The 24,067-nt window shown below is 40.0% G+C and overlaps 1 protein-coding gene across 1 annotated transcript; it reads left to right on the top strand.

The window, feature by feature from the left end:
* The first annotated feature begins 22,181 nt into the window (after positions 1 to 22,181).
* On the top strand, positions 22,182 to 23,823 carry LOC139460876 (uncharacterized). Its single transcript, XM_071242352.1, has 4 exons — positions 22,182 to 22,400; positions 22,483 to 22,555; positions 23,407 to 23,505; positions 23,633 to 23,823. Exons 1-4 carry the CDS (start codon positions 22,182 to 22,184, stop codon positions 23,821 to 23,823), a joined length of 582 nt encoding a protein of 193 aa, XP_071098453.1.
* Positions 23,824 to 24,067: the final 244 nt, after the last annotated feature.

The following is a 24,067-nucleotide window of genomic DNA, read 5'->3' as shown; positions in this document are numbered from 1 at the left end:
CATCATAGATTCTGATGATTCTGGGAGTCCGGGAAGTGTGATTACTCTCCCAGGTGTTGTTTCTGTTGGAAAAGCCCCCTGACTCAGATTTAGATTACGGATTATGTGTTTACGGCATATTGCCGGGAGTTCTTTATTTTAAGGTATGCATATATTACTTTTATAAAATGTGTATCTGTATGTATTATATTTGTGTATAATTATTCACAAAAAATAATATTCCTTACCAGAATGTTGATTTTCACTAACATCTTTTGATGTAGGTGAATTATTAAACAGGTTCAGAATTGCGACAATTAATTGTGCTGGGATAAGGGAGGGGGCAGAAGGCGTGTGCGATTTGAACTACTCGAGACCCCCCCACACATGAACGGGAATGACATAGCAGCTAAAACATTTAGGAAGAAAAAACTATTTTGAAACATTACCTAAATTTATATATATTTAAGTTATGACAACATGCCGAGGTGGAAATATTAGCTGTCGGTTACTCTGCTCAAGTCAAAGGTTTCGATTTTTAACCATGTTCCATTTCCGAAGGCGTCTTCTTGATGACACTGTCCCAACTAAATTTACCATTATTCGCAGACGTCATTCCCCAATTAAAAATGTCCATTATGTAATGAAAACGAATCTGTTGAGCATGTTCTTTTCTAATGTAAAACTGTATCAACTTTTAGGAATATTGTCAGCAAACGGTTTTAAGATCTATCTTTTGACTTGATTAATACAAACGCTAACAAAATTCGGTTCATCAGTTATCCTTCAGCCATTGCAAATATTGGAAAAGTATCGTAGTGTACCTGGCGTGTTTGGCTAAGCATCAGATTTGGGTTATTAAGTGTCATGTTAAAATATTGTAGGAGGGAAGTAACAAAGGAAAGTACTGTGATCAACTTTTTGGATAGGTTACGGTTGGTTGGTTGGTTGGATTGTTGTTAAACGCCGCACTCAACAATATTCCAGCTATATGACGGCGGTCTGTAAATAATTGAGTCTGGACCAGACAATCCAGTGATTATTAGCAACCAGCAACTGAAGGTAGACCACCATACTAGGGACCATGGGGACTTACAGTACCTTTGCTTCCTGCATGGGTGAGAGAGTTAAGATTTAACGTCACATCGGCAGTATTTCAACCATACCGTGCCGAGAAGTACATTAATATTACATATACATCTAGTTCATATGTATCTAGTCCAAACTAAAACCTGTCAACGACGGAGAGTACACTAACCAGATTATCACAGATTTCATTTCAAACTAGTTGCGAATCTTTAAACGCAGAAAGTATCAGTTTACAACAATGTAAAAATGGGCTTGAGATCGCCAGTCACTGAACCACCTGCATGGACTCCACGCATTTGGGATCGATGCATGTATCAACCCAGTCAGCGAGCCTGACCACCCGATCCAGTTAGTAGCCTTAAGCGGCAAGTATAGGTTGCTGAAGACATATTCTACCCCCGGAATCTTCTATATATGTCATCATATTAAGGAATAACCAAAATAATGAACGATGAAACCAACAATGAAACATAAGCACCTTTATTATCCCAAAACTAATATGCACCACTGTTCCGGGGTACAATAGGTTTTCAGCAACCCGTGCATGTCGTAAAAGGTGACTATGCTTGTCGTAAAAGGCAACTAACGGGATCGGGTGGTCAGGCTCGCTGACTTGATTAATGCATGTCATCGATCCCAATTGCGTGGATCGATGCTCATGACATTAATCACTGGATTGTCTGGTCCAGAATCAATTATTTACAGACCGCCGTCATATAACTGGAATAATGCTGAGTGCGGCGTAAAACAACCAACCAACCTTACATTTTACGTGCATGTTGCACAATGAAGTGCAAGTCCCATTAAGATCCGTTGTAGAATAGGTCTTCAGCAACCCATGCTTGCCGTTAAAGGCGACTATGCTTGTCGAAAGAGGCGACTGACGGGGTCGTGTGGTCAGGCTCACCGACTTGTTTGATGCAGGTCATCATATACAAAATGCGAAGATTATGTTGTCAATCACTAGATTGTCTGGTCGGGACTGTTTATATATAAAACCGCCGTCATACAGCTTGAATATTGCTGAGTGCGGTGTTAATCAACAAACAAAACTGTCTCTACTGAATTGTCGAACTAACCCTCATAAACTCAGTAATGTCCCTATCATTAACCAGGTATCCACGGAAAGTACGTGCTTTCCGCGAAGCTGGGTGCGTTTAGTACACGAAACCGTCATGATCGTGATTGGAGAGTTTCTGCGAAGTAGGATGTATTTTCACGTAACCCTCCCGATCATACGCCCTTCCTTGACAGGTTGTTTGTTGAATTGATGTTTAACGCCGCACTCTCCTTTGCAGGATACGGACAGGATACTAAATTAAGAAAACATTCTTTCTGAACGCGTTGATGTAAGGAAAATGTAAACATTGAGGATACACTTATACTGTGCCGAAGTAAAACAATTTCAAATGAATGATAACATTCCACAAGAATTGTCCTCTCTGTGTATCTCGAAATAGCATTTCTGTACTAATTCAAGCAATATAATTCAATCTAAACTCACAAAAGACAGTTTAATAACAATATGGTTTTCAACATAATGGTCACTGTTCACACTGAATTGTCAACACTTCACTGTCCACCTGTCATTACATGGCTGAAATAATGCCGATGCGACGTTAAATTTTAACTCGCTCACTCACTGTCCACCTGAAACAAATTCACAATTCCGCAGAACTCTTCATTGCAGTACATATATTTACCCTTTTCTGCAGAATCATTTGGTGCAAATCACCTGAAACAAAATCCACAATTTACACACTATTCACTTCCCTGCAGAATATTCCAATGGACACATCTTGTTCAACAGTCTGGTGAGAATATGCTGTCCTACTTGTACGTCACTTCCAGGATGAATCTTGATGCTAATTCCAAGGGACCAATGTCGTCTTGAAGTATCAGGAGATATCATCATCACGACGTCACTACAGAATGGTCCACTTCTTTCATATGTTAGCCAAGTGGTTGAAGCGTTCGCTCGTCACGCCAAAGACCCGGGTTCGATTCCCGACATGGGTACAAATAGTGAAGCCCATTTCTGGTGTCCCCGCCGTGATATTGCTGGAATATTGCTAAAAGCGGCGTAAAACCATACTCACTCACTCACTCTTTCATATGTGGATGCTGGGTAGCTATTGCTGCAGCCATCGCTTCCAGAAATGACGTACCAGCTCTTGAAGTCGTCTCCATCTCGTCTGCAGACTCCGGGGCAAACATCCTCCTATCTGGCCATGTGGGAAATGGTTCAGCGTAAGGGGATTTACATCTGGAGGATGAGCACTTTGATACGTCAGAGGGACGTGAGTTTATTAGTGCTTCTGCGCCTGTGAAAACGGTACCAAGTTCTTCATCTGTAACATCACTGGTGCTTAAATGGCAAATATGTCACATTTGGCAGACTTGATAAAAGTTTCAAACACTCCACCAAATTGTGGAGCATAAGGTGGATAAATTCCCTTGTTGGCCAACGACCGAGTGGTGGCTCTTTTATCCAATGGTTCAAAAAGTTGCATCAGTTACATGACGGACCCGACAACGTTGTCAGTTGGTAGCCCTCTTCTGTTCATTATCCTAAAGAATGCATTCAGAAACGCATCTGTATCCAAACTGCTTGCCATTTCCAGATGAACAGCTGGTGTTGATAAACAAGTAAAAGACACGGGTATCGTTTGTGACGTGTTTTCCCTCTACCTTGGATGGTGAAAAACGGACCTGTGTAATCAAAGGCTAATTTGCCGAAGGCACGAAGCGATACTTGAAGCCTTGACTTGGGCAAAGGAGACATAACTTGTCGAATTGATTTAGCACTCTCTTTCCCATTCTCGAATTACCTCTCTGGCAGAGATTATCCAATATTTCGAAGATAATGCTGCTAAAGTTTGATTTGTTCCAGATAAACGATGGCCATCCTCGTGATACCATTTCACAATGGGTTTTGTAACCCAACTTGGCCGAGGTAGAATTATTGGACATGTGCCGAATGAAGCAAACATTTTGCGTCTGTCACACGATCACACACCATGTTCATCTAACTGTTGGTTTAGTGGTGAAATCTTTAAATAAACCAGTAGAGGTTTCTTGGATATCAAGGACATATATTGGTATTGCAACAGCATTTCGCCACGAAGAAGGGAACTTTCCTGATGTCAAGATATGGTCCAAGATATTTAATAATGTTTCAGAGCATGACTCCGGTAAATGTTTCAGTTACTGATTGTTGGTTTGTTGGGGTGTTGTTTGCCGCCGCACTCAGCAATATTCCAGCTATATGACTGCGGGCTGTAAATAATCGAGTCTGGACCAGACAATCCAGTGATTAATATCCTGAGCATCGATCCACTCAATTGAGTTCGTTGATATGGATCAACCAAGTAAGCGAACCTGACCAGCCGATCCCGTTAGTCGCCTTTTACGATAAGTATGGTCACCTTTTACGGAGAGCATGGGTTGCTGAAGACCTATTCTACCCCGGATCGAGTTAATGACAGTAAATAGGGGTATCATGAGCTTGTCCTAGGGCCGTTAGCAGCTCATGAATAGGGAAGATTTCATTAAAGTCCACGCCAATTTATTTTTTTTCCTGTTCTTTAAATTTCTGAAATTTTGGGGTAAAATCTGACGGGGAAGAATGTTAAAGTAACGTTTCACCTGGTCTATTTGACATATCTGATTTATTGGTTATCAAGGTGTAACCCTCCTGGCGCCAGTGGGTTCGAATCCCGGTTCGCCCCGATTCTGTTTCCAGGTTTGTCAGCACCATACCCGTGCTTGTGGGTTTCACCAAAGTGGTAAACGTCTGAGACCTGCATCACTTCAGGCTTTCCTCCCACATCAAGCTGACATGCCGTGATATAACTCTAATACTGTTAAAACAGTGTGGAACCTAATTCACTCACTCTTTGGAGCAGAATCCTGATGGATCAAAATCCTGGACGTATAGATGTTATTTGATTCATCCTCCTAGCTCCCCACCCACCATGGAGTGTCTACGTGGACGATGCCTCAAGCCTGTGGGTCTCCGACAGACGGCACCAAGGATCCCGGGAAGGTATACTCAAGCAGAAACATCTTTAAAGGACATATCCTACCAGATCGGCCCACGAGCCATCGCCTTCTTGGTATTGAGACTCCAGACAAAATTCTTGAACATTTGTAGGCAATTTGAAAGTTTATTTCTTAAATCAATGTATGGCCAAGACAGTTCTTAAAAAGTATGATCAAGTATTTTCGACACAATTGGGTAGATTCGAACGAACCCCCAAACGAACCCTCAAACAGACATTTGACTCTGAAGAATGATCAATCCGAAAACATTAGATTTATTTCCTCGTTCAGCAACGTTTGTTGACAGAGCCATTTGGTAGCATGCACTCAGCAGTTGGAGTTGGGTTGGATTACATTTACATTTAATGCCTCAGCACTGTCGTCAGACATCATATAACTCTTGCACAAACGTTGTTTTAACAGGGTTGCAACCTTCAAGGCCTCGGCTCGAACGCAAGATATTGAAAGTCGCACTGTTTATATATTCACCTACATGTTCTAGAAGTAAGAGCAGCCACCACGATGCCTGCTGAGTTGGAATTACCGTATCTGTCGATGAACACACACCTGTTCAGGAATCTGTGCTGCTTTCAAGACTCGATAAACTTTGAGCGCAACAGAGGAATTGTTGGTTTACAATATATTATCTTGTTTCATTGTCAAAACATTTAATACACGTGGCCTACGGGGGCACGGGTGGCCCAGTCGTCTAAGGTACCGCGATTCGCTGTGCAGAGTGTTGCGTCCCTTAGGCACGCCCGGATTGTGATTGTGTGTTCGAATCCCGGTTCGCCCCGATTATGTTTCTAGGTTTGTCAGCACCATACCCGTGCTCGTAGGTTTCACCGAAGTGGTAAACGTCTGAGACCTGCATCACTTCGGGCTGTCGTCCCATATTTAACTGACACGCCGTGATATAACGTGAATATTAAAAGCGTGCAAGAACATATACTGAGTTCAACAAGGCATCTTAATTAACATTCATGTCACTGCAAGTGTCAAGATGGTATTCTCACTATGAGTTATCAATGCATTTTTCTAATTCGTCTATTTGACACTGTTATGTTAAGATTAGCTGCAAAAGAATTGCTGCAAACCTAATTGTGTCATGACGCAAGTGCTCCAGAATATCAATACGCCAGAAACCTATGATTGTGGGTTTGAATCCCGGTTCGCTCCGATTATGTATCAAGGTTTGTTAGCAGTATTCCCGTGTTCGTGAGTTTTGTCTGAGACTTGCATCACTTTAGCCTTTCCTCCCTCTTTAAGCTGACACGCTTTGATGTAACTGGAATACTGTTAAAAACGGCGTGGAACCCAACTCATTCGCCCACTCTACCATAATTAGAATAGCCCTTTGGCGTCATCCCGTTTTTACGATGCATTCCCAATCTGATCACAAATACTTTTTTTTTTCTTTCTTTTTTAATAATATTTATTGTTCCTGGTAGAAGTACATCATGTTTTGGTAGAACTCATTATACATGACCAGGGATTTTTAAGCAAGTACATGTCATTCACACACATCCATACACACATTCACACTCACTAGAAGCTTATAGTATTTATGAAGACAGAATGCAGGATATATATTTAGTAAAGTTTTGGAATAGCAAATATTTATATTTTCAAAAGGTTTTCATAGGAAGCCCATTTCATATAGAATTCAGTCTGTTTGGCTCTATTAAAATGTCTATATTTTTCTATTTGATAATGATATTTAACCTCATTTTGGAAATGTGTAATGGTTGTTTGGTTATTTTTCATTTTGCATCTGTAAATGTGAAATTTGGCCAGTAAGAGTATCAGATCAAAAATATCATTGGTGTGGAAATTTTTTGAAAAGCCAAAAAGGATTAGGTCTGAAGTAAGATTTATCTTGCCAGTATGTGGACACTTGGGTTCAATCCCTTGTGAAAATCTTTTCCAGAAGTTTTGCTCACCCTACAGTCTCAAAACAGATAGATAGATTCTGGCTCGGCATTACAGAAAGTACATAGACAGTTGTCAACAATATGCATCTTGAGTAAATAAGTATTAACAGGTAGAATTCTGTGGAGCAATCTAAGCTGAAACCATCTAAGTTTAGGGTCTGGAGTAGTTTTGTGTGCTCTGATAGATAAGTTAGGCCCGTTCATATCCATTAAAAGTTCCTCTTCCCACTTGTCAATAACTTTTAAACTTTCATCGTTTGGGGCACTCGAGAAGAGCAACTTCCTCGTGGTGAGTGCTGGGTAGCGCTAAAAGCTCTTCCCCCGTGTGGAACCGGGGCAGAATATTTCCACAGCACCCCATTGCTGGTCGTAGTAGGCGACCGAATTGGGCAACCTGTTAGCCGTGGGTTTGCGTCCCTGTGTCGGTGGAGGAAGGGATATTGGTGTGGAACAGTGTTCCCTTTGCCCAACACACCACTTTGACCCTAACTTCACCCAGACGGGTGGTAGAATGGGCCCGGTTTTATGAATCGGCTGGTCACGCCATGCCCTGTTATTTCGATTTTGAATATATCCTTATATTCAATATAGTTTTCAATGAAAACATAAAATTTGAAAACATTGTAAATCTGCCTAGAGTCCTATGCCAGAAGGCAGTGGCTCATGGGCCAATCTGGCATTATTCACCTCCGGGTTCTATTTGTCATCAGCTAACCAGCCTTACTTTTTATACTGTTTGACAATTTTAGCTACCTGTGTCTTTTCTGCTGGAGTATAGCACCCTTGTAACTCTGGTGTTTGTAGTTGGCTCCCACTGCAGCACCGTCCTTGTAGACACTCCATGGTGGGCTTTGGAGCAGGGTTGTTGAATATCATTTCTTCCATAATGGATACCCAACAGTTTACTGGTTCTCGAGCCAAAAATAAAAGAAGGCATATTGATACAGATACTGCAATACTTTCTGCTGAGGAATCTGTACAAAACATTGATGCTTGGCCACGATTTCTGGTTGTTGAAGGGGTTGATGTTGAGCCTCTCAAACTCAACCCCTTTGTAGTTTCCAAATCTATTGAACGTATTTGTGGTACCGTAAAAAATGTTACTCGTCTCCGGTCCGGTTCCCTGCTTGTGGAATGTGCAAGGAGACAGTAATCTCTGAATCTACTCAAAGCCCAACATTTTGCAAATACAGAGATTGTTGTCTCTGTGCACAAAACCCTCAATTGATGTAGATACATTGTACGTGACCGTGCAAGGTGCCTCTCAGACATGTCTGAAGAAGAGATTGTTGCAGAATTGAAATCTCAAGGTGTATCTTCTGTGAACTGGTTCACCAGGAAAGATGGTGATACTATCATTACAACAACTACGTACCTTTTCACATTTACCCTCACGAAGCTTCCTTCCTCCATTAAAGCCGGTTATTTCAACATCGGAGTGGATGTCTATGTTCCATATCCACTCTGTTGTTTCAAATGTCAACAGTTTGGACATGGAGACGAATCCTGTCGCCATACCCAAGTTTGCTCCCGCTGTAGTAAGACCCATGATAACACTGACTGCACAGATACTGTCAAATGTGCAAACTGCAGCGGTGATCACATGTCTACTTTTAAATCATGTCCCTCTTTTGTGACACAAACTAAAACTCTGAAACTGAAATACACCAATGTCGGTTTGACTTATTACATAGTAATATTTCTTTGAACCTTTTTTACACGAAAAGAGATTGGCAATAGATATATTTGTATTGTCTGTTGTTTCCAGGTGCAGGTCTTTATTAATGACTAATTGTATCATGTTTTTTTTTACTGATCTTGTAATACCATAAAATTCAAGGAAATTTATATTGAAGTATTGATTACAGTATTGTTGCAATGTCATAAAATTTCCATCATTGTTTAGCAAGCAATGTATGCTGTGTATGTTACTGAGATGAAAGGTTTTGTTATCTAATGATTTGCCATTTATAATAATATTTTTATTGTATACCAGGGGTTCCCTTAGGAACTCTTCATAATTATTGGAGTTTTTTTATTACTATATTTAGAAAAGGCAGTATAACAATCTTTCCAAAATTGGTTTGTTTTGGTTTTAGCAAGCTAAAGTGGAAAATCACTTCCCATAAATATTAATAAGGAAATTCAGGAGTAGTATTAGACATTAAAATTTTCCATTTCTTTTCCATATCAACATTTAGTAACTTTTTAATCCAGATTATTTTCAAAGAGTCAACATATGCAAAATCTAACCTGGCCTGTTTGATAGGATTTGAACGTCTCCATGTATATTGCCTTGAGTCTTGGTTTTTTTCTCGCCAAATGTCAAAATGACTAAATTCTCCTATCAGTTCTAGAAGCTGTTCTCTGGCTTACTTACTTACTTACTTTGGAGATTTAACGTGCGCTTTCCGACTGATGCGTATTTCGCACATGGGCCCGGCCAGGCCATTTAATGTGTTTCCGAAAGGGGCGAAGGTGGCCTGTGCAACCCTAAGAGGGGGCTCTAGGGGTTGCTTATATATAATTTAGGAATTTTGAGATTTGGAATAGATGCCGATGGGGTTGGGGAGGAGAACTAAGGGAGCTGGGTATGGTGGATGTTTGTTTATTTATGTGATTTTGATTTGGTAGGTTATTATGTTTTTAGATGCGTTTTATTAGTTCCGTTTTGATTAAGAATACGCCTAAGGCCTTGAAGTTTTCTAGTTTATTTTGTGGGTTTAGTATTGCTTCTAGAGTGAGAGCCTTGTTTAGATTGAGGGTGGTTTGTAATGCGGTTCGATGTGTGAGGTAGTGTGTGCAGTGGATGAGTGCGTGTTCTGGGGTTTCTGGTTGTTTGCAGTGTGGGCAGTTACCTGTAGTGTGTTTTTTATTTTTTTTTAGGTGGTTATTTAGGTTGGTGTGTCCTGTTTGGAGTTTAGTGATTACTCTGTCGATTTTTTTTGATGGATGGAGAATTTTTGGTTTGGTTACTGGTTTGCTGAGCACTTTTTTGATTTGGCTGTTTGAGTTTAGATAAAGGTTATGCCATTTTTTTGTGATTTTTTGCTTGTTTACACTTTTAATTTCTGATTTTGAGATGGGTAAGTTTAAGCTTATTTCTGGGATTTTGAGGGATAGTTTAGCTGCTTTATCTGCGTTTTCATTACCGTATATTCCTACGTGGGCGGGGATCCACAAGAAGGTTATTTGTTTGCCTGCCTTAGTTAGGTCGTTGGAGCTTTTAAGTATTTGATTTATACTACTCAAAATTTGATAAGGATCACTAGGTGATATGTGTGTAAGTTACCACAAACATAACAAAAGACATGACTCTGACTCAGAAACGTGTTTAATCATGTTATGAATGAAAATTCATGAATGGCATGAACTTGTATCAATATGGAATGTTTGAAATCTGCAAACACCAAAAGGCATTTCATTAAAAAATGTTAACAGCAAACAAGAGAAAGAATTACACAGTTATGAGGGATAGTCCATCATTACACTTAGTCGATGAAGTGTCAATATCGAGTATGACCTCCCCTTGCATCAATGACGGCCTGACAACGTCGAGATATGCTGTCAATAAGCACCCCGGATGTTCCCAATGGGAAGGTTGTTCCACTCTTCCACGAGGGCATGTCCGAGCTCTGCCAAAGTCGTGGGTTGTGCTCTACGGCGTGAAAGGGCAACCTGCAGCATGTTCCAGACATGCTCAATCAGGTTCAAGTCCGGCGAGCGCGCTGGCCAATCCATGCGGACAATTGTCTCCTGCTCAAGGTACTGCTCAACCACCCTGGCGCGATGAGGACGTGCGTTATCATCCATCAGGATGAACTCAGGGCCAACAGCACCAGCGTAGGGTCTGACGTACACATCGAGGATCTCATCCCGGTACCTCACCCCCGTCATTGTTCCTCTCTCCAGGACATGAAGATCTGTCCTTCCATCTCTGTTGATTCCACCCCAGACCATGATGGAACCACCACCATAACGGTCATGTTCACTGATGTTGGCATCATGGAAACGTTCACGTTGTCGTCGCCACACCCGCTGCTTCCTGTCTGTAAAGTCCACACAATACCTGGACTCATCGGTGAACAGAACTGGAACCCAATCGTTCTGTGTCCAAGTGACATGATCTTCAGCCCATTCCAATCGCTCCCGCAGGTGTCGAACAGTCAGGGGGATTCGGACACATGCCCTTCTCGAGTAGAGACCTGCATTGTGAAGACGATTCCGTATCGTCTGAGTGGACACATTCACCCCCGAGGCGTTCAGGAGGTCGTTACGTAGGCTGGTTGCTGTCCAGAAGGGATGACGTCGTGCCTGAAGAGCCACAAAATGATCTTGGCGTTGGGTTGTCGACCTCTGACGACCACCCCCATGTCGGTGTGCTGCTGTACCAAAATTTTGCTGTCGGGACCAGGCCCTGCTTACAACGCTCTGGCTGACGTTTAGTGCATTGGCAACGTCACGTTGTGAATAGCCAGCACCAAGCATTCCAATACATCTGCTCAGTTGTTCTGTCGTCAGGCGACGCCTTACACGTTGAGGGGGCATTGCGTAGATAAACGTAGTGTAAACACTCAATTGAGTTTACAGTTTCAGAATGAATCAGACACCGTTGCCTGATTGGAAATCGTGCAATGGTAGCAAAAGCATGAACTGTGATGTGAAACGCATTTCCCATGGCATGAAATGCACGTGCAAGTGTGTTGGAGACGTTTTTTATTTCACTTGAACACAATATTGCCAGTTATGCAGTTATTTTGTTTTTTTATTAAGAAAAATATCTACGATCCTTATCAAATTTTGAGTAGTATATTAATTTAGGTCGGTTTTTGGTATTTTTGTTTTGGAGGGCTTGCAGTCCACTTAGGGAGTCGGTAAGTATTAGGATTTTTTTGTGGTTTTTGGATTCTTGATTATGGAGGGCTGAGGCCATGCCCATTAGTTCTGCCGTGAATATTGATTGGTTATTTGGGAGTCGGAAGGATTGTGTGGTTTTAGTTGGTTGTGTGGTATGGACTCCGAAACCTGTGTGTTTGGAGGTCGGATCTGATGATCCGTCCGTGTAAATGTGACACCAATTTGGCCAATTTTCGTGTATGTATGCTAGTGTGGTAGTTTTAGCTATGTTTGGGTCGGTTTGTTTATTTATTTGGCTAGCTAGTGTTGTGTCTATTTTGGGTATTTTAAGTTTAGGGGTGAAGATATTTGATTGTTTGCAGTTTTGTTTAAGATTTTTAATTTGGTGTTCATTTTGGTAGTTTGTTATTCTTTGGGATATTGGGGTAAGTAAGGGGTGTTTACGAGCTAGAGCTTGGTTTTTAGGGCTGGTGTTTTGGTTTATTAAGTTTTGGATGAGAGGGTTTGATTGGGACGCGGCCCAGAAATTTAAACTTAGCTGTTCCCTGCGTAGACTTAGTGGCATCTCTCCTGTTAAGGCCTGAAGTGAGGTGTAGGAGGTGCCATGTTGGGTGCGTGTAATTAGTTTGAGAGCCTGATATTGTATTGAGTCAAGTTTTTTAGATGGGGAGTTGTTAAGGGTGTTGTATATGGCGCAGCCGTAGTCTAGTTTTGATCTAATTAGTGATATGTAGAGAAAGAGGAGAGTATGTTTGGAGGCTCCCCAGTTAGAGCCAGTTAGGCATCTTAGGGTGTTTAGGTCTTTACTGCATTTACTCCAGGTTTTGGATGTGAGCATCCCAGGTGAGATGTTCATCGAAAATAAGTCCTAAGAATTTGGTTTGTTTTTGAAATTTGATTGTTTGATTGTTTAGCTGGAGGATTGGGGAGGCGGGTTTCATGTTTTTATGTTTGAATACTATTCCTGTTGTTTTTTCTGAGGTAAGGGAGAAGCCCCATTTGCCAGCCCATTGTTGTATTTTATTAAGAGATTTTTGGAGTAAATTTTGGGCCATTTTCATGCTCTTAGTGCGGATCCAGATGGCTCCATCATCCGAGAATTTTGATGTGTTTACTTTAGGGGATAGGCCCTCGAATAGATCGTTTATCATTATATTGAAGAGGGTGGGGCTGAGGATACTGCCCTGTGGAGTGCCATTTTCTAGGGGACATTGGTCCGATAGAGTTTGGTCTATACCCACGGTTATTTTACGATTGTTTAGGAAGTCCTGGATGTAGTTTATTATCTGACCTTTGAGTCCTATTTTTTTAAGTTTTTGTATTAGCCCGTCGTGCCATACCATGTCGAAAGCTTTAGAGAAGTCTAAGAAGATGCCTGTGGTATATTGTTTATTTAGTTGTCCTGTCTTAATATCTTGTTCTAGTCGGGCGAGGTTATCTAGGGTTGAGCGGCCAGAAGTGAAACCGCTTTGATCTGGGTTTATGATGTTATTTTGGGTTAAGTAATGTTGTAATCTATTTTTAGCCATTGATTCCATTACTTTGCATAAGTTTGAAGTTAGGGATATTGGTCTATATGCGTTAGCTTGATTAGCTGGTTTATTAGGTTTAGGGATTGGTATGACTAGGGCCTGTTTCCAAGGAGTATGAACCTGTCCGTTTAGGTAGATAAGATTGTATAGTTTGAGTAGTGCCTGGAGTAGTTTTAGGGGGAGTTTTTTAATTATTTGGTGAGAGGTTAGGTCTAATCCTGGAGCTGTGCCCTTTTTCCTGTTTTGGATTACGTAGAGGAGCTCCTCCATTGTGTAGGGTTGATTTATTTCTAGATTGTTATTGTTTGATTCTTTTGTGGGTTTGTTATCTTGGAATTTTTGGCTGAAGTTGCTGTTACGTCTAACGGCCGAAAAGTGGTTGGCGAGATTATTTGCGTTTTGGGCGGGGTTGGTTGAGTTGTTAATGTTAGGGGTTTTTTTATGTCGTTTTAAGCCTCTAATGGCGTGGATTTTGCGCCAGACCGTTCTGGCATCTGTACGGTTATTTATACCTTCGCAGAATTTTTTCCAGTCTCTACTTTTGGCTATTTGGACTAGTTTTTGAACCTGGTGGTTTAGTTCTTCGGCAATGTTTAAATATTTGTAGTCGCGTTTTGCTTTATTGAAGGCTGATTTACGTTTTCGTCTAGTCTGTTCTATTTCCTCATTCCACCATGGTACCGTCGGTTTGCCTGTCTTAGATGTTTTGAAGGGGATGGGGGTTTGGGCTGCGTTTATTATATAGTCTGTTAGGTTTTTACAATAGGTTTCTGGATCCTTATTTTCTATTTCGCTTAAGTAAGCTTCGTTGCAGATATCTTGGAATTGGTCCCAGTTAGCTTTATTGTAATGGAATTTTGGTTCTTGGTTTTCTGTTTGGATTGGTACGTTTGTATTTCCTATGGTTATGTTTATGGGGAAGTGGTCACTACCTAGCGGGACGTCGTGCACTTCCCATTGAGTGCTTTGGGCTAGATCTGCGGTGCATATGGTTAGGTCGATAGCCGACATTTTTTGGTTTATCTTATCGTACCTCGTGGGTTGGTTGCTATTAAGGAGTACTAGGTCGTTTGTTTCTATCCATTCGGAGATTAATTTGCCATGATTATCTATTTTATCATGTATGCTCCATGTAGGATGGTGAGCGTTAAAGTCTCCTAGGAATATAGTAGATTTATCGCTTATTTGGAGTAGTTTGTTTAGATTCTCAGGTTGGACTTTTTGTTCCGCCCAGTGGTAAATATTTATGATGTTTATGTTTCGGTTATTTAATGTGATTTTAATGCCGTTGGCTTCTAGGTTTGGCGTGTCTATTTTTATTTCTTCGTAATTTATATCTTCCCTGATAAATATGATTAGTCCTCCTGCGGCTCTTCTTGTTTTCGGTTTAGCTCTGTCAGTTCTAACTGAGTTGTAGTTAGGTAGTGTGAATTTGGATTTTTTTGAGAATTTGGTTTCCTGTATACAAGCAATGTGAGGGCCTTTATTTAGTTTAAATTTAGTTTTCAGTTAATGGCCGTGGGAGTTCCACTGAAAAATATTTAGTCCTTCCATTAATGGTTTCGGGTGATTGGTGATTTATTTTTTATTTTTTTATTTTATCTTATTCGGTGAGTTCTTTTAGATGGAGGTTAAAGAGGAAGAAGGGAAGATCGGTTAATTTTAGATTGAAAGCTACTTTGTGGAAGGATTTCATACTAGCTTTTGGTGAGATTTGACTATGCATGTATGCTAGGAGTAAGGTGAGGTTATTTTGGTTTGGGGTGTTGGCTGGTTGGGGAGTTCGGTTTGTTTTAGTTGAAATAGTGTCTATTGTTTCGTCAGTAGTGGAGAAATCTTCGTCATCGGTTGGATTAGGTTTAGCTGATTGAGTTTCCATGGGGGAGGCATGTGATGTGGAGGGTTGTGAAGGTGTTGGTGGGATGGGTGTAGCTGATGTTGTCTAAATGTTTGTGTTTTGTTGTTGTGCTTGCTTGTGGGAGAGTGTTGTTGCCATATGGGCTGTAGGGTGCTTGGATGAGGGTCGTGTTGTGGTGGTCATTTTGAGGTTTGTTTTGCATGCGGGGGTTGATGTTTTGGCTATGTGAGATGTGGGAGGGTTCGTGGTTGGTTGAGTGGCTGCTTGTGTGTGTGAGGTGGGTGCGGTTTCTCGGTAGGGGGCCCAAACAGAGCTGTCGGTTATGGGTGTGGTGTTTGTTTGTGGGATGGTGTTTGGGTTTGGTGTAGGGAGGAGTGGTTTATATGCAGGTGTAGCAAATTTTCGTGTTTGGATTTTAGCCGTGTCTATGTTTATGTGTTTGTTGGCCTGCTGGGTGAGTGTGTGTCTGTGTGGGCATTGGTTTGAAAGTGAAGTGTGTTGGGTGGATTTGCAGTGGATGCACCAGGGTGTGCATGTGCCTGGGCAGTCTGTTTGTGCGCATTTTTTACATATAGTTTTAGGGTATGTGCATTGGGAAGCAGTATGGTTGTATTTGAGGCACTTTGAACATTGCTTAACCTGCTTTATATAGGGTTTGACTTCTAAGTTGGTGTGGGCTCCGAAGGATATGTGTTTGGGAGCTTCAGGGAATTTAGCGGTTTTTTTAAAGTTGATTATGACAATGGAGGTTGGGACCGTTTTTCCGTTTCTAGTTGAGGTTATTCTGCGCGTGCTGATGATTAGGGGTTGAGGGTTTTGGTCATGGTTTATGTTAGCTTCAAGAGAGTATAATTGTAAGTCCTCTGTTGTTTCGCTTGGGTTAACCCTAATTACGCCTCGAGTATATTGTTGCCAATTAGGTGTTTGTTTGATTACCGTGACGTGGAATATTTGAGTTAGTTTATTTGCTGCGTTGTAAGATTCTCGGTTAGGAAAGATTATCTGGTATCCTTTGTTGGCTTTTTTAATATTGTTGTAATTTATTTTTTGTCTTTTAAACCAAAGTCCTATTTTATGTGCCGAAAGTTCTAGTGAGAGAGTGGTGCCTGAGCCTGCTGAGAAGAAGTACAGGGCGAAGGTGGTGAGGAAGGCGGCCGGGGAGGGTGTTGGCGACGGAGGTGGAGTGGATGCGTCGAGTTTACGTTTTTTGGTGTTTTGAGGTGGCGAGTTAGCTGGTTTGGTTGGGGTGGTGTATGTCGTGTTTTTGCCATACTCGGTCGGGACGATGTTTTCGAGTGACCTCCCAGAAGTGTTGTGCGCTTCCGCAGGCGTGGGTGAGTGAGGAGCTGGAATGTCTGCGAGTGTGGCGTTGTGGGTGTCAGTCATATTGTTTGGGTGTTGTGTTGGAGAGTTGGAGAGCGTGTGTTTTGGTGAGTGGTGGTGGAGTGGTTTTTTGGGGAGGTGAGATGGTTTGTTGTTTTTTACTGGGTGAGTTGTGTTTAGGAGGCGGAGGAGGTTGCGCTGGTTATTTGTTGTTGGTTTTAGTAGGAGGGTTTGGGAAATGGATTAATTATTGAAGATTTAGTTTGATTTGGAAGGCTGGGATAAGGTGAGACAAGTGGAAAGCGGGGGTTAGGAGATATTTAGTCGAAGGAGTGGAGGTATGTGAGTGGTGAGCGTGGGTGGTGAGTAGGAAAGAGCGAGCGTTGTGTTTAGGAGAAGGGGGGGATTAGGTGTTTTTTGTTTTTAGGAGTTGGGTCAAAGGGTGTTTGAGTGGTGGGCGTGGGTAGTGAGTAGAAATGAGTGCGAACTGGGTTAGGGAGATTGGGGAGGATAAGGTGTTGGTTATTGAGTGTTGTTGTTTTTTAAGGATTTAGGGGTTTTGTGATTAATTCGGTGAGAGTGATTTTAAGAGTATGTGAATAAGGATAACGTGATAATTACCGATGATGGAGTTTACTTGGCTGGCTATCAGGCAATGCTCTGTGCTGGCTTGGGGAGTGTTGCTCGCTTGGAGTACAAACTGCAACTGATTGTCTGGCCAAGACTGGTTTATTTACAAACCGCTGTCCTATAGCTGAAACACTGCTAGGTTGGCGTTAAACAACAAACAAACAAACGGTGAGAGTGATTTTAAGAGTATGTGAATAAGGCTGAAAGGATGACGTGATAATTACCGATGTTGGAGTTCTCCTTGGCTGGCGATCAGGCAATGCTCTGTGCTGGCTTGGGAGGTGTTGCTCACTTGGGGTACAAACTGCAACTGGGTGTTCTCTGGCATTAGGGAGAGAGCATGTATATGTACATGTAGAAACTTAAAAAGAGTACTAAGATAACAAAAGTTAGAAACTTAACAGATAATTGGCACTGATGGGCGATTAGCAATAGACAATGGAAGTCAACACTTTACAGTAATAAGCGCTGACTGTCATCGACAGCTGGAAGCCAGAACTAAATTAGCGCTGAAAGGTAAACGGGAGGCCGGGGTAAACTGGGAAAAATGGAAGCCAGCTAGATAATTGGCACTGACAAAGATCAAAGCAATATCTCCCGTGGAATAAACAATCAAAAATAGAAATTCCTTTTTTTTCATTCTGTTTTTCTATCATGACATGTTCAGTTGTTGCTGTTGTTGTTGTTGTTGTGTGTTTTTGCTGAGTAGCTCCCAAGGAGAAAGATTGGACCCGGAAGGAAACTTGGGTGTTGACATGGAAGTTGCCTCCCCTGGGTACCTGGCGTCAGGTGCATTTCTATGCAGCCTAAAATGCATATAAAGCCATTTCTGTCTCGTTTTTCCTGTCAATAATCTTTGCATAAAGCGAACGTGTGAATGTAGTGCCATGTACAGTATATACATGTTTGAACTGAAATGGAATATATGTGAGTAGAGAGAAAGTAATACCTTCCGGACAAAAGCATTCCTGTGGAGCGTGGAGCACCAACAAAAGCATTCCTGTGGAGCGTGGAGCACCAACAAAAGCATTCCTGTGGAGCATAGAATTTCAACAAATTCCTGTGGAGCATGGAATTTTTCTAACAAAAGCATTTCTGTGGAGCGTAGAGTAAAGAAACAAACAAAAGCATTCCTGTGGAGCGTAGAGTAAAGAAACAAACAAAAGCATTCTTGTGGAGCATACCACAGAGGTCAGTCAATACCTTTCACACAATAGAAGCAAATTTTGCTAAAGGAGACCAGCAGTAAGGCTGGCTCTGTATATATTCGCTCTGTTCAAACATGTAACTATGTCACCGCTCATTAGTATCAATACACTAGAGGTAGCTCTCTCTCTCACCCACTCTTTACACGCAAGAGTAAATCTGTTCGTGTGTGGGTTTTAGCCGCTGAACCTGTTAACCCTTTCACAGAAGTCAATTCATTTATAAACATTTTTCTCTACTTCATTCACGTTTCACTAAGTGTTAAAGGCGCATAGAGTATTGAAACAAACAAAAGCATTCTTGTGGAGCATACCACAGAGGGCAGTCAATACCTTTCACACAATAGAAGCAAATTTTACTAAAGGAGACCAGCAGTAAGGCTGGCTCTGTATATATTCGCTCTGTTCAAACATGTAACTATGTCACCACCGCACATTAGTATCAATACACTAGAGGTAGCTCTCTCTCACCCCACTCTTTACACGCAAGAGTAAATCTATTCGTGTGTGGGTTTTGACCGCTGAACCTGTTAACCCTTTCACCGGTGTCAATTCATTTACAAACATTTTTTCTCTACTTCATTCACGTTTCACTAAGTGTTTAAATATTATGTTATTGTTCATAGCGGCATTCATTAACCTTTATCTATTAACATTTCTATCACTCTTTAACTTTTTATCTGTTTCAGTATGCTAACGTAACACTAAGGGTTAAAGGTTGCTTTTAGACGATCACCAACTAGTCGCTGTTACTTGTGTTCGTCATTATGTTAGAACTTGAGTAGAAAGTATACATTATACCCATCGACAGATGTGTAATTCGTATGTTTTCTGCTTTATGACATATAACTAATTGATGTAATAATAACAATGAAAAATAAAGTGAACTTACCTTTTGACTGATCAACACTGTTTCATTAATCATTTCCTCCATATATTCCGTTTGAATTAACCATCCGCTCAGTTCATATTTGGTTTAGTAATATTTATTCCATCAATTGTTCATGACAGTATTTAGCAAACAAGCCGAGCTGGCTTATGAAAATGCTTCTCCGGATTACATATATCATATATATATATATAAACATAAATCAGTCAGGATCAATTAATATATACTTTTAACTAAATCACTAACTTGCCGATCGCTTCCCGATACAGTGTATGACACAAGAAAAAGCTCAGAACATAGCAAATTTGAGTTTAACAATAACTGTTCATATTTCATCGAATATACGAACGAGTGTATGTCTGTCACATTTTTCAACAACCTCAAGTTTTTACTCGTATGTTTCGTAATATCTTCGAGTTTTACTATACATGAAAACAGTTCCCGAAGCGAATCGTTGGCAAGTAAATCACTCTTCAGAGTGCTATTGAATTTTCCCACATCTACTTTTCTTCTTGTTCTTTGTTATATCCTCAAGTTTTTCTTGCACAAGTTTCGTAATAACCTCGTGTTTTACTGTACACGAAAACAGTTCACTCAGTGAATCGTTGGTACGTAAAACACATAACAGTGTTCTGTTGAATTTTCTCACAACCACTTTCTTGTTCTTTGTTTTTGAATAACGTTTATATTTTCTGCAGAAGGTATGTGTTCTTCTTGCCACTCTTCTCACCTTATTTCGAAGTTTTTCTTTTCTTTTATAATAATCAGCAATTAACGTCTGAGCTTCCAAACAACGAATTTGTTTTTCCACTAAAATCACTGATCGATTGTTTGGTTCAGCGGTTTCACTTTGTATTCCAAGCGATCTTAAAAAAAACTCTTTAGACGTCATTTTGAAAAATCTAATTTCTGGTGGTGTTTTTTTTTTTTTCGAAGTACCCCTTGCTGTACTAAAATGTATAGCTTAACTATTCCTCCGCTCTTTTATAACAACTACGCTTTATACTTCTCTATCCTACTTTTTTGTTGACCTGTGTGGGAAAAGTAAATCTTATTCATTTTCAAGCCGCAAACTTATATTTCAACACGTGTGGGAAAATCAAATATCAATCAGTAGACCAGAATCTATTCTTTATCTGTTACTATTTACTAACGACGACGGTAGGCTGTAATTATTTATCTTATCTAACGAAATTTGACAACTGATACGGCGGCGGTAGGTTGCTATTATGTATCTTATCTAACGAAATCTGACAACTGATACAATGTCAAGATATCCCCAAGCAGAATACGTTCAAATACGATTAATTTGTCACGCGCACTTTGAATAGCACCGGTGTTCGTTGTGTTAGAAAAACCACACAAAAATGTTTTACAGATTCATATAAATATATAGCGTATGCGATTTTATTTATTTTTTAGTATTCAGCTGTCTTGTCATGCCGTTCGAAATCTCTTTTAAATCTGATTGGACATATAACATCGAATTTTATAACGGAAATACTTCTATTAGCGTGTGCAATCATCTGAAACCAATTTTGAAATCTTTTTTAATTTATATTTTAGACGAAATTTTAATTTATAGAAATAGTTTTCACCTTCATAACGCTTTGTTAACTTATGATATTTGTTCAATACATTTTACTTTGAACCGGCAGACTGAAGTGTTAACTGTAAATCAGTCAAATGGACAAGTGCAGCTGTCAGTAGGTGAAATTCGGGATATAATTTCATCTGTTAATCTATTGGAGCATTTTTTCAAAGAAAGAGTGTTCCAAAACAAATTCTGAAAAGGTAAGTTTTTATTTTATTATTTAATTTTAACTATATGCATTGCAATCAGTATTAATAGCACATTGTGTAAAGAACGTAAATCTATCACCCATTCACAACTTTATTACATGTTTACGGTATATAATGAATTTATAAGATTTAAGATGATTATATATGTTGGTCAGGACAGAATAGGCGGTTGGAGTGAGGAGAAGGTCAGCTGATAATACATGTTTTATAACAGTCGCAAGGAAATAATGTCTATACCCTATATTCATTTTCATCTCGATCACTCTACACAATGTTTTCATAGTCGTACACAATGGATGACCTTTCAACTACAAAAGTCCATTCAGACGTCAGATTCTTTAAATCTAGCAGCGTGCGAAGTTTTTTTTCACTCTGCCTGTGAAAAAATGTCCGTTTCGTTTATGCTGAGAAATCCCACTCGCACAGATTATAATTTCGGTATTAGGCAACTTCGTCATTCTATTTTTTTTAATTTTATTTCATCACGAAATTTGCTCTTTATTCTACAAAATCCACAGATAGAAAATAATATCAGTATTTTCTGTCAAATTTATTTTCGTACGGATTTTACAGGAGTAATTATAATCCACGGAGAAGTGTTTATTTATCTAACAAGGAGACAATTGAAAAACCTTCAAAGTTGCCTGGAATTGTCGTTGCGCTTATCAACGTGAGTATCTCTTTTATTTTCGTTGGTTATTCTTTGTAACTAGAAAGAAGGTTATTCGTTGTCACTTGAAACAAAGCTTTAATTTCATTCCATTATCGACTTTCCTTTGATGACGCTCATGTGAGCGGCTTTCATCTCTCCACTACGTGTCATTTTGCACGTATAACAATGATCTGTTAATTTCGGGTGGGTTGTGGTATGGTGGTATTGTTTTATCCAATCAGCATGATCACATTTTGCACATGTGTTAATGTATTGCCAATGTTTGGCTGTTATTGAATATCCAATCAGAGTGCGATATTAATTGTATATAAAAACCGTTGAAATCGCTAATTTATACCATTGAGAGAAAAACAAATTAAAAAAAAATGTTGATAATAGTTTTGATCTACGTTGTTGTCGGTATTCCATATGGTGATGCTTTGCCGTGCTCATGGATCGGAAGGTCAACATTATCATGCTCTACCGAACAACATAAGTCAATTTCTCTTTTGTCCGGTCAGCTCTATCGAGGAATATCCGTCATTAGAATTCACGGTTCACCATCACTGCTGCTAATCAACAGTGATTTGTTCCCACAACTGCAGGTATGCTATTCTATTTCTGTCCTGTCCTGTCCTGTCATGTCCTGTCCTGTCCTGTTCACAGACTAGTCTATTCTATTCACAGGCAATTATAGGAGACGTCGATTGCAACCGGGTTGTTGGCGTTCAGGTGCCGGTGAATGGCAAGTGGTGCAGTGGTAAGTATTTCATATATTTAGTCTGATTGACTGTTATTTTTCATAATTAGTTACAAACTTTTTATTTTCTGTTGAACCTTTTATTTTGAAATCTTGTATTGCACAAACTTTATATTGTTTTTATTATTGTTTTGCTTTCAGAGCTATCAACAACTGCTATTTCTTTAACTCTCTCTACTACTACTACTACTACTACTACTACTACTACTACTACTTCTACTACTTCTACTACTACTACTACCACTACCATTACTACTCTCCCTCCTACTTCCTCTACTGTTAGAATTAATAGCCTCTCATTGTTTCCTGCTACGGTTAATACTTCCACTTCTACTACAGCTACTACTACTGCACCAACTACCACAACTACTAATCCTGTTGTTACTAACCCTGCTGCTACTACTACTACTACTGCAGCTACGTCTACTACAGATACTGCTCCAACTACTAATCCTGTTGTTACTAACCCTGTTGGCACTAACCCTGTTGCTATTACCACCTCCACAACTTCTACTGTTTCTTCTGTTAAATCATCTACTCTGATTATTACCGGTTCTGTTGCTAATATTTCTTCACCAACTTCCACCGCTGATATCCGAAGCACCCGGTTATCAGAATCTACTATCGTAGGTATAACTATTATTATTATTATTATTATCATATTCTCTCTGTTAATGGTTTTTTATTTGGTCCAGATATAGAAGATGATGAGATAGAATTGTTTACATTTCCATCTAAAGTTAATAAATGTTAAAATTTTATTCTTACACTTTTTTTTCTTTTTTTAATTATTTTTATTTATTTTTTATTATTTTTTTTTTTACCTATTCTTCACTTCATTTACCCATCAGCAAGACCCTACCACCCCTCCCATCCCTACACTATCAGCAACGTCGATGGCTATGATGATGATGATCATCATCATCATGATGAGGAGTGTCGTGGTTGTGGTAAGTATTATTATAATTTAGTGCCATGTCTGTGGTAAATTTGAAGTTATAAATGTAATACTTGGATTTGGAGTTTATATTAATTTAACTTTAATTTTTAACTTTAATTTAATTATTACTTTTTTAGTGATGAAGTCGGAGGTGACGGCACTCCTCATCATTGCTGTCCTGGCTGCGGTGGGCATTCCGTCGGGTGTCGCTTTGCGGTGGTTTCTCCGCAGGAGACGGAATGCCCGCCGCACCCTTCACCATCACCGTCGCGAGGAGGAGGAGCAAGATGAACCACCTCACCTCAGGCGGGAAGTAACAGAATTATAATCAATGACGCATTAATCCTTGTAAACAATAAATTCTATGATTATGATAAAAATATATGTTTTATGTCTTGTTTTATCTAGTAACGTTGTAGTCTTGCAGTGAAACCAAAGGCACACACACACACACACACACACACACACACACACATCAGCTTTCGCGAGCGTTTTTCCGATAAACCCGCCAGAGTTGATTGTGGTATATATATATATATATATATATATATATATATATATATTATATATGT

This window comes from Haliotis cracherodii, unplaced genomic scaffold, assembly GCF_022045235.1.
Source record: "Haliotis cracherodii isolate W230 unplaced genomic scaffold, xgHalCrac1.p SCAF_14, whole genome shotgun sequence".
NCBI lineage: Eukaryota > Metazoa > Mollusca > Gastropoda > Lepetellida > Haliotidae > Haliotis > Haliotis cracherodii.
Note: the sequence above shows the minus strand (reverse complement) of the source record. Positions and strands in the feature narration are given on the sequence as shown.